At 36.8% G+C, this 17009-nt stretch overlaps 3 protein-coding genes across 5 annotated transcripts; all 3 read left to right on the top strand.

The window, feature by feature from the left end:
- Positions 1-1033: 1033 nt before the first annotated feature.
- LOC133864821 (uncharacterized) lies at positions 1034-7101 on the top strand. The gene is made up of 5 exons (XM_062301244.1): positions 1034-1334; positions 2708-2795; positions 2875-2974; positions 3930-4024; positions 6550-7101. Exons 1-5 carry the CDS (start codon positions 1124-1126, stop codon positions 6809-6811), a joined length of 756 nt encoding a protein of 251 aa, XP_062157228.1. The 5' UTR covers positions 1034-1123; the 3' UTR covers positions 6812-7101.
- A 1038-nt stretch (positions 7102-8139) lies between these two features.
- Positions 8140-13056, top strand: LOC133863674 (protein KINASE OF THE OUTER CHLOROPLAST MEMBRANE 1-like). 3 transcript variants are annotated; one of them, XM_062299715.1, is made up of 5 exons: positions 8140-8245; positions 9306-9680; positions 9781-9872; positions 10213-10686; positions 11793-13056. In XM_062299715.1, exons 2-5 carry the CDS (start codon positions 9315-9317, stop codon positions 12754-12756), a joined length of 1896 nt encoding a protein of 631 aa, XP_062155699.1. In that variant the 5' UTR covers positions 8140-8245; positions 9306-9314; the 3' UTR covers positions 12757-13056. The 3 variants fall into 3 exon arrangements, with proteins under 3 accessions (XP_062155699.1, XP_062155701.1, XP_062155700.1); XM_062299717.1 differs by lacking the exon at positions 8140-8245 and adding an exon at positions 8355-8407; XM_062299716.1 differs by lacking the exon at positions 8140-8245 and adding an exon at positions 8516-8607.
- Positions 13057-13829: 773 nt separating this feature from the next.
- LOC133864850 (uncharacterized) lies at positions 13830-15835 on the top strand. Its single transcript, XM_062301280.1, has 4 exons — positions 13830-13953; positions 14284-14432; positions 14844-15366; positions 15534-15835. Exons 1-4 carry the CDS (start codon positions 13925-13927, stop codon positions 15700-15702), a joined length of 870 nt encoding a protein of 289 aa, XP_062157264.1. The 5' UTR covers positions 13830-13924; the 3' UTR covers positions 15703-15835.
- Positions 15836-17009: the final 1174 nt, after the last annotated feature.

The raw sequence follows: 17009 nt of genomic DNA on the forward strand, positions 1-17009 counted from the left end.
TCATCCAAAACTGATGAATTTCTACGTCAGCGACACGTGGCATCATTGAACTTGCGACACATGGCCAAACAATTTTTTTCAATTTTTTTTTTAAATTTTAAGCCTTTCTTTTTAAAAAATAAATAATAAAAAAAAAGGCCACATGGGGTGGCCAGCTACCCCTATTTTAGCCAAAGGAGTGGTTTAACCACCCCTATGGCTTGGGGGTGGTTCGGCCACCCCCATGAGCTAAAACCTCTTTCTTTGTTTTCACTTTGGCCCATGCGGTTCGGCCACCTTTGAGGGCCAAACTGATTTTTTTTTTTTTTCTTCAATTTTGGCCCTTGGGGGTGGCCGGCCATCCCTAATTTTTTTTAGAGGCTTATAATTAAAAGAAAAAAATTGTGTAGCCACGTGTCGCAATTTCAATGGTGCCACGTGTCGTTGACGTGAAATTCAATTAGTTTTGGAAGGAAAAATTGACGGAAGTACCATCTCCGTCTTTTCGCATAACATATGTACCACGTATGAAAAAAATGAAAATTGAGGAGACAAAAAATAAAGTTTTTAAACCACGGGGGGCAAAGAGGTATTTAACCTCTATTTTTATTTTTGTAAGTTTTATTAATTTTTATTTTTTAATTAATTTTTAAAGATTTTAATTTTCTATTTTTTTTTTTATATTATGTCACGTGTCAACGCTATGGAGTTGAAATGTGGCTGACCGTTAATTATTGGATGGAAAAATAGACAGAGGTACCAAGTCTGTCTTTTCTCAAAATTTAGATACCAACTACGATACGAATTAATACTCAAGTATCAAAAAATAAAATTTTCAAAACTCAAGTAGATAAAAGATATATATTTAACTCTCATTTTTTATTTTTTTGCTATCTTTGGAAGGATATCGACAGATTTTTAATAATTTGGGAACATTGTCAATGCCTAATTACGTGATAGTAAGTGATAGTTTGAGGAGCATGCGGAGTTTTGCCAAAATAATAATAACGGTCGTTTTTTCTCTCTCCAAAATCAAATTGACAAACAAACTCCCTAAACCCCCTCCGTTCCGTTACACTCCTCTCTCACTCTCAAATCTCAATGCAAAACCAGAAATGAGAAAGCTAGCCCTAACAAGCTAATCATGAGAAGCAGAAGCCTGACTGTTCAGGAACAGAGTAGTAGTGGTGATAGAAATCTAAGGGCTTTCTTAGAGAGGCGGCGCTTGGCTCCGCTAACGCTAAACGACGACGTGGAGATGTGTGCACCGAACCACCATCCGTACCGCCAGTTGCCGCAGCAGCTCCACCTCAACCTCAACCTCTCCGTCCTCAAGCTCGATGGCTCTCTCTTCGGTACCCTCTCTTATTCATTCTTAGAGCATTCAATCTAAAATGATGGCTCCGTTTGAAAAAGTTTTAAGTTCAAAATGCTAATTAATACCCCATGCTGCGTTATAATTGGATTGCCCTGAATAGAATGTTGAACTGATTAGAATGTCAAATTTACAGATGCTGGAGGTAAACGTCGATTTTTAAAATGTGTTGTCATGAACTTTTCTTATAAATGAAAGATAATGAAGGTATCGGTTTGTTTCGACTTAAAACGTTTTTCTTCGTAAAATATTTTCAATGAAATAATTTTTCAAAAAAAATAATTTTCTTGAAAATGTTTTTTAGCGTTTGGCTTATATGAAAAAATCACCAGTGACGAGATTTCGTCACTGGCCCACAGGATTCAGCCACTTTCATCGGATTTTGGCAATAAAGGCCGGAATCCAGCAACAATGGCCAGATTCCTGCTAGTTTCATCGGAATCTGGGTTGGCCAGATTCCGGCGAAGGTGACCGGAATCTGGTCATTTGTGCCTGATTCCGGCCAATCTAGAATCCAACGGACCAGTGCTAGATTCCGGCACCGGCCGAATTCTGGCCTATTTTGCCGAAATCCGGTGATCGGATACCAAAATTCGGGGATCTTCGATGGTAGATTCGGGCTACCAACAAACTCTAATGCCCGGTAGTGGCGGATTCCCACAAACGTGCTTGCAAGAATGAAGAGTTTAAATTTAGAAATCGATTCACGATTTTTAAAATCGTAAATTGTTTTCTAACAATTAAAGAGTCTTTTACGCTTAAACTGAAAATAATTTCTGTTGACCATCATTTTCGGTTGCACCAAATACCGAAAAATACAGAAAATATTTTCCACCCAAACAAACGAAGCATAAGAATATGAACGTTGCGAAAGATGAATTTTGAAAAATATGACCGTTAGAAAAAGATAAATTTTTAAAAATATGATTGTTGGGGAAATAATAAAGAAATAATATTTAAATGGAATAATAAAAGTAAATAGCTAAAATGCTAATCCGGATGTAAGTGTTTTTGAAAAGTGGGTAATTGAAATAGAAAAAAAATGTGTTTTTTAACTAAATTTTAGCTAAACATTTGCCGAGCCGGATATGAATGCTCTTCTCTTTTTATTTTGTTGTTGGTTTTTTTTTTGGTCTTTTGCTTTTAATCAATTTGTGCTTAGTAGGGATTAGATGTGGCCTCCAATTTCCCCAATGGTTTACATTTGACATAGCACAACAATGTATAGTGACATGGAAAAACAAATTCCTTATTTTTGGTTTTGATTTCACAGATGTTTTACATTTGGCATAGCACAACAATGTATAGTGACATGCAAAAACAATTTTCTTATTTTTGGTTTTGATTTCATAGATGTTTGTGTTGCCAAGAATGCCACGGTAGCAGAGCTCAAGCAAGCCGTAGAGGATGTTTTTGTTTCGTGTCAAAAGGAAATTTCATGGTAATCAAATGATAGTGCTTCAGAATCACATGGTTCGATTAGTTTTATGGCTTATTTTCTTTGGATTCCATGTGGTTAGGTCGCATGTATGGGGGCACTTTTGCTTATCTTATGCTGATCAGCAGCTAATTAATGACAAAGCGTGTCTTCAAAATTTTGGGATCAAGGATGGTGATCAGGTCTGCATTACTATTATTATTATTATTATTATTATTATTATTATTATTATTTTTAAGTGTTTCAGTTGAATAGTTAGTCTCTGGTGTATCAGACTTGTTAGTTGCATTTGCAATGAGGAAATTAGTGTTAATATTTCAGATAATAATGTGTATATTGAGCATGAGTGAATTATAACTGTATACTCAAAGTACCAATAGAAAAGGAGAAAAAAAAGAAAGTGCTAAAACAAAATAGATAATATTTGATCACTTCTTTCACTGCTCAACCAAAACTTTGGCATAAATTCCATATGTATAGTTCATCAGTTGCTTTTCCAATTTATTGATGAGTATTACTTAAACAAATCATGAGCAATCCCAAATGGCTTGATTTTGATTTATGCTGTTCAAATTAACTTATCATTTGTGGTTTATTGCAAACCCAATGATTTGAAATCAGCTACATCGTACTGCTCTATGCTATATCTGGGTGTTAATTATTAGTTATATCATAAATAATCAATTTGCTTCTCACCGCCCTCATCCTAAGTGGCCTTACCCTTGTAGAGCCTTCAACTTCAACTCCTTTGCTCTTTTTTGGTGTTATCGTAAGTCTTCTAGCTATTGGATTTCAGGGTATATCTCTTAAACTACTGTGCAGTGGTGCAATATCTGGGGGTTGATGATTAGATGAATAGACAATCATTAGCATTTTTTATATGCAATTGTCAGATTATATAACTTCTACTTAACTAATTCCCAGACTAGAAAAGGAGAGAGAGAGAGAGGTATTCGTCCATTTATCAGTTGATTCAGTTTCAAAATTAGATTTGAGAGTTTCTAAATCTATTCCATTGCTTGGTTTTTGCTTTTTCTAAGTTCTCTTTTGTGACTTCTTGGCTTCATTTATTTTTGTACCTTACAATTTCAAGGGGTTGCTTACAAGTTTCTAATGTTTCTTTTGTGGTATATGCAGCTGCAATTCATTCGGCATATGTCCATCCAAAATTCACCTTTGAGTGAAAGTGCCAAGAACAAGAACATGAGCGTTGCTTGCAAACTGCACTCACTGTAAGAATCTTTGTTTGGTTCTTTTTTGTCATGGTTTCACATGATTATCACTCGTGCACACCCTCACTAAACCGGTGGTGTTGGATCTCCCTGAAACTATTCCATGATTCATGGCATTTTTTCAGAACTGTTGCTCAGACTTGTTAGTGAGGCTCAAAGATGCATTAGGCAGTTCATCTGTGTCTTTGCTTTTTGCAAAGACATCTTCTGTAGATCACTGAAAGCAGACTGGGGCGGATGTAATTAAGCACATGTATATGTGATTAACAGCTTGAGGACCAGACAAAATAAACAACGATCAGAATATTTGAAAAATTTGAGAGGCCCTATCAGGATCTGAGGCTGACTTTAGGTGCAGGATGCAGATTAGAAATGTTTTCTAAGCATCAATTTTGGCCCGAACATATGCAATTTTCGCATAAAGTTTAAGAAGAAGTTGTGTGACTTCTGTATGCTACCTTTTATCTTATATTTTCATGTTTACATTAATACAGTTGGAGTTGGAGCTCACTTTGGTCTGACTTTTCATTTGGCTCTCAGGAAAGTTGATAGTACTAATTAGCTCTTGTTCGATTTTCTGTGGGGTGGGGTTGGTGAAGAGAGTTCAAATATTACTTGGTGAGTTGGTCTAAGGTTTATACTACAATTTCAGAGGGGCTGGGTATCAAGAACTTGGTGATGTTCAAACGCGCTTTGTTAGGTAAATGATTGTGGCGGTTTGGGATTGAGAGAGATGCTTGGTGGAGAGTTGCGGTGGACTCCAAGTTTGGTAGTTTGTGGAGCAGGTAGTGCTCCCTTGAGCCTGTAGGTGCATTTGGAGTGGGATTGTGGAAGAACATAAAGGGTGGAACACTTTCTCTAGTTTTGTTAGGTTTGAGGTGGGGGATGGGGTTAGGACAAAATTTTGGCATGATCTATGGTGCAGGAATACTGTTTTGAAGGAATCGTTTCCTTTTCTCTTTGGTATTGCTCGTGCGAAGGATGCCTTAGTTGCGGATAATATGGAGATTTTGAGCGGTTCTGCTCAGTGGAACGTGAGCTTTGTTAGAGAAGCGCTTGATTGAGAAGTTGATGTCTTTGCTTCCTTTTTCCAGCTGTTGCACTCAGCTATTGTGAGTAGAGGTCGTACAAATAGGCTTTGGTGGGTCTCTTCCAAGAGAGGCATGTTTAAGGTCAAGTCCTTCTTTAGCTCCCTGGATTTGCTCTGAAGGTAGTTGCTTCCCTTGGAAGAGTGTGTGGCGGATTCAGGCTCCTTCGAGGGCTCTCTTTTTTCGTGGTCGGCGGCCCTAGGCAAGATCATTACAATGGATAATCTCAGGAAGATGCATATTATCATAGTGGATAGATGCTGCTTATGCAAGAGAAATGGGGAATCAGTGGATTACCTTCTTCTTCACTACGATGTTGTTTTAGTTCTGTGGAATTCTCTCTTCACTTGATTTGGTATGTCTTGTGTTATGCCTAGAAGAGTTATCGACTTGTTTGTCTGCTGATGGAATTTTGGAAGGCCAAGGAGTACTGCGATTTGGAAGATGGTGCCAATCTGCATTTTTTGGTGTGTTTGGAAGGAAATAAATTTTAGGTGTTTCAAGGACTTTGAGAGTTCCATGGAGGATATTTTAGCTTCGTTCTTTCATACTTTGTATCTTTGGATGATGGTTTTTTTGTCCCCTCTGTCGCTTAGTTTTGTCGATTTCTTTATTCGTTTTTCTCTTTCTAGTTAGGTGTTTCATTTTGTATACTTTCGGTGTATTTAGGGGCGTCTAACGCTTTTAATAAGACTAGATTTACTTATAAAAAAAATAATTAGCTCTTGTAGCTGGGGTGATCGCTTCAAACACTCTTCAACACATCCTTGCTTTCCTTAATCGTCATGCATGAATCATGCATGTACATTCACTAAATTATGGAAACTCAGCCTGTTTAAAAAAAAACAAGAAAAAGAAAAGAAAAGGGTTAATTGACAAAGGAAAAGGTTTACGAGGGAGAAGGACGAAAGCCCCTGCATAAGTATCTGAAGAGTTTAAGGATAGGATTGATGAATGTGGTTCCCATATCAATCTATGGGAGCGTTTACTTGTATATATCTTTAGCTACAGCACTTACAAAATTCAAATATGATTTACATGATCTTATCTTCAGCTAGCACATTGTTATCTTTATCTTGTATTTGATTTGAAGACTTCTTATCTGCATCATCTTCCTTCTTTGAATTGCTCTGTTTGTTGATCTTATCAGAAGCTGTCTCAATAGTACTAGCTCTAGAAATGACACTTAGCTAGCCTGCTTAGCTGCCAAATTACATTGCTTTTAGCTATTCGAATCTTGCAAAGGAACAAAATCAATCTGAAGAATATATATCATAGAAAAGAAGGGTGGTAGAACTAATTAATTGGGGTGAGTGAGATGGCCAAAATCCCCAGTTGATTTTTCTTTGTGCACGAAATTACTTTGTAACTCAACTTCTTGTTTCTGCCCTGTGCTTACCAAGAAATGGAACTAGTAGCTTTTTCCTTTTATGTAAGGTTCTCATCAGGATCAAATTTTCACGAAGAGACTGGTTCAGATGATATCGACGATGACGAAAATCAGGAGAGCTCCAAGTGCTATAGTGATGGCAACCAGGAGGATGCTCCTATTCCAGAGTTGAAGTTGGCTAATGTCTTAAGGGGGTGGCTCCCAAAATCCAGCTTGTGGGGCATTTCAAGGATGAGATCAGAAGGCAGATTTGGGCTGCACTGCTTAGGAGGTGGAAGTAGGTTTAAAGCTTACCAGAAATGGATGTAAAATTGAGTAGGCTACTATATATAGGTGAAAGCCTGTCCAAGCTTGCCCTTGGGCTGCCATTTTGTTCCAGAAGGTGGTCTATGATCGTGCTTTATAAGCTCAGCTAACACAATTTTTTATATTTTTTTGAGTTGGAAGTAGGCGTAATTTCCCCAACCAAAGATAGAAGGAAAGAAAAGCGGGCGGGTGGAGGACTAGTTTCAGTGTAAATATCTTATGGTTGGGTCCCTCTGTTATTTTAGATGTTTTCCATGTAAAGCTTTTAATTTTTATCTACTGCCAATTAGTACTCTCTTTCCCCTCTGTGTCTCTTCCCTCATGTGCAAATGATATTCTAAATTTGGTTCAAATACCCCATGATTGTCTGAAGACATTTTCCCTTAAAAGATGAAAATTGAACTCATATATCCATTTCACAATATCTACAATTCTCCATCAAATTAATAATATATATATATATTTTAAATTTCATCACTAAATTGTGTGATTAAGATTGAGTTTGACATTCCACATTTGTGAGAATCCGTTACCGCCGGACATTATAGTTTGTTGGTAGCTTGACTCTACCGTTGAAGATTCTCAAATGTAGGTATTCGATTACTAGAATCTGGCGGCACTGGCCGGATTCTGGAATCTGCTCTGCCGGTATTCGGTTATATTGTCCAGATTCCAACAAGTTTTGCCGGAATCGTTGAAAATATTTTACGATGAAAATATTTTATATCGAAACAAACGAAGCATTAATTATAAAAAATATATTATTTGGGATTGCGTTTTTTGAAAACTGTAATTTAAAAATGTAGAAACATTTTTGTTTTTAAATTACAGACAAAAATGTGTGTTTTTATAAATAAAATGATTTAAAAATATAAACTGTAATTTTATCACACTTAATCACATTTTTAAAAATTATATTTTCAAATTACACGTCTAAAAATTGCAGACGCAATCGAATTCTAAATTATTTGGTAGTAATATAACATCTTTGATAGCGACTAAAAAAGACAACCGAAAAAAAATAAAAAATAAAAAAATCATATTCTATGAAGTTCCTGAAATTACTTGCGGAGAGTGGTATGGCGCGTGCACCATCACAAAATGACCAAAACTCCAAAACAGTTTGCACGTGATGAGGGCTCCACTAGCGTCGAATCCCCAACGAGAGAATCTGAGGGCCCCACCTGCAAGCGGTCCACGTCTCCAAAACTCGCGGTAAACTATCACAGCCACGTGTCCACCTTACCCAGCTTCCAACTCGGTGACGTGTTCGATCAGCATCTTCCGCAACGGAGTTTCTAGTGACGTGGTATCCCATCTTTTTTGTTTCTTTTTGCCTCCACTTCCCGTTCTTCGTTCTTCTTCCAAACTACCCGTCAAATTGATCTTTATTCGCACTTTATCACACAGCGGCTCTCTCTCTCTCTCTCTCTACTGGTAAGGGTTTTTATACATATATAAATATACATAAATACATATATATATATATATATATGTATGTATTTATGTATATATATATAGTATTTATCTGTATCTTTTTCTCAGCAAAGAAACGGAATTTAACTGCAAATTTGACTGTTATGTACGGATGTATGTTAGGTACCCATGAATGTTTTAGTTTGGATCTATTAAGAGTATGAATAAATGGAAAGAAGGGATATTTATGGAGCTATATTGGATAAAAAAAACTTTCAGACCCACTTGTAAATATGGATCGAAGTAGATATCTACTAGTTTTTTCTGGGTAAATCGTGCCGAAATATACGCAAGAGAATTGTTCATGGGTGGTGCTTTAATTGGTGTGTCTTAAATTTAATTCTCTGAACAAATAATTCTAGGAGATTGTTTTCAAGTGTAAAGTTTTTAGCCTTCTGTAGTCAAAGCTGTGTCATCTATCAGTTGCTTGCTTACTCGGTTACTCACGTATGGGTGGGGTTTCTTTTGCCCATGCCTTGAATGGGGTGGGATTTAATCTGAAGAATTTCAAAAGAGAAGAGGGGAAGCTCATTGAGATGGTTTAGTTTTATGCCTCGAGGCTTTTTCTCCAAATGTTTTCTGTTCAACAAGAATTCGTACCGACAGAAATCAGTAATTAAAAGATGTTACTGAAGGATGTTGAAATTTAATTTTTTTGGGGGTTATTTTTAATCGTAGTTGGTTTCAGAGTCAGCAATAATCGAATTGGTCTTAGGAAGGTTTGTTTGATGATGGCATTAAACTCTCTAACTCCGTTTCCGGTCTATGCATTTTTCACTGGATTTAGTGGTGTATATATGAGTGTATTGTGAATTATGAATAATCAAATTTCCCTGCAGTGACATATATTAATTTTGACCTCTGTATGCCTTAAGATTCAAATTTTGGGGTTGAGGTTCCATTCCTGAAGGATTAGGAAGATTAGAGCCTCTATTATGATGTGATTTTCTATTTTGTCAGTCTTGATAAGGACTAGTAGATTATTGGATGTGCTCTTCTTTTACCCGTATCGTTTCTGCAGGAAAGAAATATGACTGAAGAGATCGGATCAGCGAAGCCAGCAACTTTTTTTGAGTATGAACTCTTTGAAGGAGACCCTGACCGCCTTAGAACTGTCAAAGCTACACCAAATCAGACTGGTCCATGGATTGATCCTTCCTCTTTGAAACTTAAGCACAGGATTGGGAGGGGCCCCTTTGGTGATGTTTGGTTGGCAACTCATCACCAATTGGGTCATGATTTTGAGGAGTATCATGAAGTGGCTGTCAAGATGTTACATCCATTGAAGGAGGGCCATACCCAAAAGTTTTTGGATAAGTTTGAAGATTTATTTTTTAAGTGCCGAGAACTCCAATGTGTTTGTTGGTTGTATGGTATATCAATAGTTAATGGAAAGGTGACTTTCTTGAAAAGTTAATTTAGATACTTTTTATTTTAACTCTTGGAAGATCTTTATCTGTCTCACCGTATTAGTTCACTTTCTGATGTCCTGGCAGATCTGCATCGCAGTGAAATTTCATGAGGGATCAGTGGGTGATCGAATGGCTCAGCTCAAGGGCGGCAAGCTCCAATTGTCTGATGTTTTAAGGTGTTGTTTTGGGGGTTTTTAATTAATTAATTTATTTCGTTATGAAATAATGTCATTTACCTTATGAGATAGGGTTAGACTTGGATATAGTTTCATAAAGTTAGGTTTGTTGGGTTCTCCTATGTCAACAACTAAATCAGAGAGTCGTCTTTTCTGTTTAACAGGTCCCATTTAGCATGTGAAATGTGCAAAATTTCAATTAGAAATAATGCTCTAATATATGATTTAACCAAACTTTATTAGACTTTTTATGAATGGTCTAAAACTCATCAGAATATACTGAAGTATACAATTGGTTTTGATGGTTAGATATAGTCTTACAGAATGCTGATGCTTACAGGTATGGGATCGAGTTGGCAAAAGGAATTCTAGAGTTGCACTCAATTGGGGCCCTGGTGCTGAACCTTAAGCCTTCTAACTTTCTGCTCAACGAACATGACCAAGTGGTTCTGGGAGATTTTGGGATCCCATATCTACTTCTTGGGATTGCATTGTCTAATTCAGAGATGACTCTAAGACTTGGAACTCCGAACTACATGGCCCCAGAACAGTGGGAACCAGAAGTTAGAGGTCCAATATCATTTGAGACAGATTCATGGGGTTTTGGATGTAGCATAATGGAGATGCTAACTGGTGTTCAGCCCTGGTTCGGCAAATCAGCTGAAGAAATATACCACTCAGTTGTTATCAAACAAGAAAGACCACATATTCCAAGTGGCTTGCCTCCTGCTGTTGAGAATGTTATCAATGGTTGCTTCGAGTATGATTTCCGGAATCGGCCTTTAATGACCGATATTTTACATGCATTTAAAAGGTATTCACTGTGAATATAATTGTTGTTCTTTAGATCATTGAAGGTGCTGTTTTTAGCAGGCTCCTGGGGCTGACTTTGGGCAGCATGTGATCTAATATCATAGCCTTACTGTGTTTGAATGGTATTCATTTTTCTCTTTCCTGGTTCCAGTTGGTCAGATACATTTGACTCTTAAAAATCGGTGCATTCTTAAATTGGGTGCTTGATGGAGAGCCTTTTTTGGGAGTAATAAAAGCACAAAAAAATGTTCTCAATAAGGTCCTTTTTTTTCTTTTTCTTTTTTATTTTTTTTTTTATTTTTTTCCCTGTTAATTCTCTCTCTGGTTAGTGCACACATATCAGTGAATTTGTACCCTCATTTCTAGCTAAGAGTTTTTGCACTTGAGTGTGTGAGAAAGGCCATTTGAGAGACTTCTGGTTAAATATAAGTGGTATTAGATCTTAATAAAATACAGGGTAATTTCTCTGAAAGTCCTCATTTTAGGGTTCATTTTATTTTCCCTAGAAGTAATCTTTCCCGTGCATTTTATTTAGTTTCAAATATATTTTGCCCCCATTCATGGCTAATTAATTTTCAGAATGACTTCTGACTTTCCTCAGTATGTTAGTATTTTACTGATTAGTAGGAAGCTAGTGTCAATTGACAAAACGGGTGGGTTTCCCCCCATTTAGGAGTTCATGATTGTTTCATACACATTTGAACCTCATTCTTTAATTTTATTAATATATTGGTTTAGGGATCATATTGATTAATCCAATAAACACTAAAATAGAACCGTTTTTGGCAGAATGTGGAAGTTATGGTCCTAGTGCAGAAGAAAAGAGAGGAAAAAGAAAAAGAAATTACAATCATACTGTAGTTGAACCAGGCATTCCTTTGTCTTTGAACGTTAATAATTGGCTAACTATTGATAATTGCTTAAATGCTAACTATTGATAATTGCTTAACTGTATTGATGTGTCTGGTTTTTATTCTCACATATAACTCATATGTCTATGCAAAAATTTGGCCACCAAAAGGAACAATAGAATGTCGGAGCTCTATCTTTGTTGCCTCCCACCATCTCTTTCCATTTTGATTGTGTACTGACTATTTACATTTGCAGTTCGCAGAATGCTGTGTACAGTGATGGAGGATCACTTGAATTAGGAGGCTGCGCACTTACAAATAGATTAAGTGATGGTGGCTATACTGCATGGTATCTGTCAAAAGATCATCTTGAAGTGGGTGACATAGTTCGTTCAAGAAAGCAAATAAATGCACACAAACCAAAAACTACAGAATTTCCTGAAGGAACGGTGGTTGCTTTGGAGAGTGGCGATGATAGAGACAGTTTTGTTCTAGTGAAGATACCTGGAGTACACAACCCTCTGAGAGTACAGGTCTCGACAGTTGAGAGGGTGACATTTAATTTGGCAATCGGTGATCAGGTATGTTTGAAAGAGGAAAACAACAAGCACTCCTCTGTGGGAATTTTGCACTCGATACGGCGTGATGGGAGTGCAACAGTTGGATTTATAGGGTTAGAGACTCTCTGGACTGGGAGCTCTTCTGAGCTTCAAAAGACTGAAGGTTATTATATTGGACAGTTTGTGAGGCTGAAAGCAAATGTTTCCACTCCCCGGTTTGAGTGGCCTCATAAAAATGGAGCAGCATGGGCTACTGGGAGGATCTCACAAGTCCTTCCAAATGGCTGTCTTGTCGTTTCTTTCCCTGGGAGGTTGGTGTTTGGAGATGAATCTAATACTTTCTTGGCAGATCCAGCGGAAGTGGAGGCAGTGTCTTTTGATACCTGTCCAGGAGTTGTGCAGAAGTATCAACACATTGAGGACTTTCACTGGGCCGTGAGGCCATTTGCAATTGCATGTACTTTATTCACAGCTATGAAGCTGGGCTTATTTGTTGGACAAAACATAGGTGCTAGGCTGAAGAAAGGCCGGAAAAATTCGAAGCGGCATGACGGGGATTGCCAGGATGGCCAGACTGGTGGAAATGCAGGTTGGCTTCCATCACCAGTTGCAAATATTCTTTTCAAGGAAGGTGTTGTTGCTGCTCCTGCTGCTAGGTAATTTATTGATGTGTGGTCACAAGCAAGTTTATTAGACCCTATAGACAGCAGAGATAGTGAACAGAAAAAGAATTGCTTGTAGAGTGATGGGTTGTTCAGTGCATGTGGCAGGGACTGCAACTTCTTATTTTAATGCTGTTAGGGAAGAAAATTAAGTCTGTTCATAGTTTGTGTATGTATATACAGGAAAAGATGTTTAACTATCATTGTATGCCTTTTGTGTATATGATCAATTCAATGAATTGCTTCACACTGTTGTAGAAATCCATACATTCATGAATTTTAGTAGACTCTTTTGTAAGTTCTTGCTGAGGCATGATTGTTGACTTGGAACTTCGTTTCCACTTTCCATATCTCTAATAAAGGAATGTATGCTGGTTTGTGGCGAATGTGAAAATGATTGTGCTGTATTTGGGAAACATAAATTGAAATCTTGAAATTTCTTACAAAAATTAAACTGTCTGCTGTGTGTTTTTTTAGTATATACTAATACGATAAATATATATTGATAGGATTCTATTCGGTATCTTGTATTTATTGACAAGGTTAGCAATGACCAATATTGATTTTTTTTTTTTTAATTAATTTTATGATTTTTTATTATTATTATTATTTTTTATTTAAATTTTTTACTCTAAAAGAATTAGAAGAAGTAAAATAATCATTGTCCATCATGGTAGCTTTTTTTTTTTTGGCACCATGACTGCCATAAAAAGTATATTAACAAATTCATGAGCTATATTTTTATTTTATTTTTTTAAAATGACACAACAATATTGTTGTGCAATTGTTGTGTAAAAGCTGTACAAATAACATATCTTTTGGACATAATGAAAATATAAAATTTTTATTTTCATTATCTAATCCATAAAAGAGCAATAATAATCAATAATAAGATTATTCCATGGAGTGGAGCCATGTGGAAAGGTATGCTTCCATGTGAGCAGTGAGTAGTGAGCTGGCAAGACACTCCCATTATCTACATCACGAATTCGATGGACGTGGCAGATCCAACGGTGTCTATCACTCGCCTTGGCCCCTCCTAACTATAATAAATTCCCGGTTCTTCCACTTCGAAACGTTCTCATTCTCAGCGAGAACTGAGAAGAGATCGAGCTAAAACTCCAAGAAAAGCCATCAGAGTGGAGAGAGAAAAGAAAGGAAAATCAATGAAAGGAGCATCACCCCAACTACTCTTGTAAGCTCCATTACCTTCTTGAAGAGCAACTGTTTCTTTCCTTTCTTTTTGTCGTTGTGTTTCTTCTGCTACTGTGTCTTGGTTAATTATTCTTTTTCTGTATGGTTCTCGGGAAAGAACGGGAAAAGAAAATATGGGATTCAACAACTTTGTTGATTACCTATTGGTTGGAAGTTTTCAGACTATCTTGTCTTATGCAAGCACTTAGCTTTCCTCTGCTTGGTTGCCGAGCAAGTAATGTAAACAAAAGAAGATGCGGGATTCTAGAGCAAAGATTTATTTTAAGGCCCCATATTGTTTTCTTTCTAATCAAAAGGGAAATCTTTGCAGGAATAGTTGTAGTGAGAGTGAACATGAAGGAGAAAAGAATGGAGGGAAGGCAAGGAAAGTCATCCAAGAAGAATGTGGTGATGAAATCGATGGCATGGCAGAGAAATTCCAGTGCTTGGTCCTCCACAAGCGTGAAACACCCAAACGAGGTAAGTCCTAAATTTTCCCTCAACTTTTTTTCCCCCTTTTTTGGCTTTCCATAGGAGTTATTGAATATTACTTTCAACAGGTAAAAATCCATAAAATTTCCTTCATTTTCTTTCTGGGAAAATTTGAAGGATTTATTTTTTGCAGGAGAATTTCCTTTCTTACAAGATATAGTAATTTTTTAGAAAACCTGGGAAACTGCTCATACGTTTGTGGTAATTATCAATTTAGTTAGGCAACCTGATAATTGGGTTTTTACACTTGGGAGTTTGACTAAGCTTCATTTGGATCTTGGAAAGATGAAGGGAACGTAAAGGAAAATTGGTGAAAAGGTTGTGAAATTAAACCTTTCCCTCAATGTTTAACCTGGGAAAATGGATTTATTCTATGTTATTTTATGTTATGTTATTAAGGTGAAGAGCTGTTCTGGGAGAAAGAGAGTCTGTGGAGACATGAGCAGAAGAACAGAGCAGCAAGGCTAGAGAAGCAACTGAAGACAAAGTGGGAACTTGAGGATCTAATTGAAGAACAACTGAACAGGTTTCGTGCCCATTACAACCGAGCCACAGTCCCTACCCGCCTCAAGGACGTGGCCCAACTCCTCATGCCCAAATGGGCTCCGCCGCAGCAGTTGGCCTCCCTCACCTGGTTCGGCGACTGGCGGCCCTCCGCCATGCTCGACCTTGTCTGTGGCCTGGCCCGCTCATCATTATCAGACTCAATGAGGGGCAATGAAGACCTCCTATCTCAGCTCACACATGATACACGTATTGAGGAGGCAATACTCGATGAGGAAATGGCTGAGATTCAAGCTACGTGTATCCTTCACCTTCCCTTCACTCCAATCAAAAACCGCTCAGCTGGGTTTGCCTTGGGATGTATTCAGTCCGAGTTCAGGAAGATTGAACGTGTCATCACTAAGGCCCAAAACCTCAGGTCCATTTTCCCACCCGTTTAAGCTTTTGAGATAAATAGTAATCTAACATAAGAATTTAAACGGTAACTCTTACAGTTTACTTCCGTTTCACTTAAGATATTTCACGTATCGTGTCTAGCTTTGGTTTTGGTTTTGGTTTTCTCCATACTGCCGATGTATATGACAGGTTCAAGGCATTGGAATTGGTGGTAAAGAAGTTGTTGAGCCAAACTGATGCAGCAGAATTCTTAGTCGCATTTGAGGGAATTCAAGATGTCATCCACCAGTTTGCATCAACCCAAAGGCTACGAAAGGGTCCAGCCACTTTATCATTCAAGGCCTTGGGGTATACTTAAGAGCAAAGAAATGCCGGTAGCCAACTCCTGTTTGTGAAAATTGTATAGATAATGAACAATATTGTGCTTTCATGAAAACATTATTTGCTTTTTTGCAAATTTTGGAAAAATTCTTCTCAATTTTCAAACGCAAAAAAAAGCTTCATAAACATCATTGTTCTAAAAGGGTTTTTATATAGGCCTTGTTTGGTAAGCAAAACAAAAATTTTCAACATTATTTTTACATTTCTAAAAAACAATCAACATCAAAACATTCCAACTTTTTTTCACTATTTATATCATATTAATAATTTTTTTTTATTACTATTCAAATAAAAAAATTTACAATACTACAAAACTTTTTCACTTTTCTATATAAATTTATTTTACTTTATATCACATCTATCACTTTTTGCTAACTCAAAAATTCTTTCCCCACTATTCTCTTATGTTCTTCACTTGCCGAACATACCCTATGTGATTTTACTTCAACTAATATTTTGCCTTCTTTTACTTTTCCATCTCCACATTTTTTCAAACCAAACTATAAAACTCTTTTTTTGAAAGCTTCTGTCGGGGTGATCACATTATAACAGTGTGCACCCTCAACCATGCAATTATCTCCCATGACTCATGATAGGTTCTCATGAGAGGTGTCCCTACGTGAGGGATAAAAACGAACCCTTCCAAGGGTTGCTTCTCTTGATTGAGTTGCAACTATTGAGAACTGGGGAGTGGTACAACAATAAAACACGTATCAATTTTAGGAATCTTTTTAAAACTCAAAACACTTTTTAAAAGCTTTACCAATGGATTAATATTAAAAATTATATTTTTATTTCATAATATTAACGTGACAGTTTCGATAACTTTTAAATAAAAAAAATTATGATAATATTAATATCCAATTAAAAAAGAAAAAGAAAAAAACGGGTTGATGCGCCGAATCCAAATAAATTCTTTTCCAAACCCAGTCAACTGTTGATTTTAATTATATAGATAACTTTAAAGTCAGAAATAAAACACATTCCGTAAGGAGTATATATAACCGTTGTAATCCTATCATTAAACATGTATTTATTTCCACCCTTGCCGGATTAGTATAACGGCGAGAGACCCTTTGCCTTCAACGGAAAATCCCCAATTTCGGACAACAATTTTGAAAACTTTTTTTAAATTATTTTCTAAATTATTAAAAAAACTTGATTATATAGAGATATTTAGAAGATGAAAGGGTAAAATATATAAATAAATTGTTGGAAAACAACACGCTTTGTCATCGTCCAGGGTCACTTTCACCATTATAAAAACCCCCTTGGCCGCTTTCT

The sequence above is a fragment of the Alnus glutinosa genome, chromosome 3, assembly GCF_958979055.1.
Source record: "Alnus glutinosa chromosome 3, dhAlnGlut1.1, whole genome shotgun sequence".
NCBI lineage: Eukaryota > Viridiplantae > Streptophyta > Magnoliopsida > Fagales > Betulaceae > Alnus > Alnus glutinosa.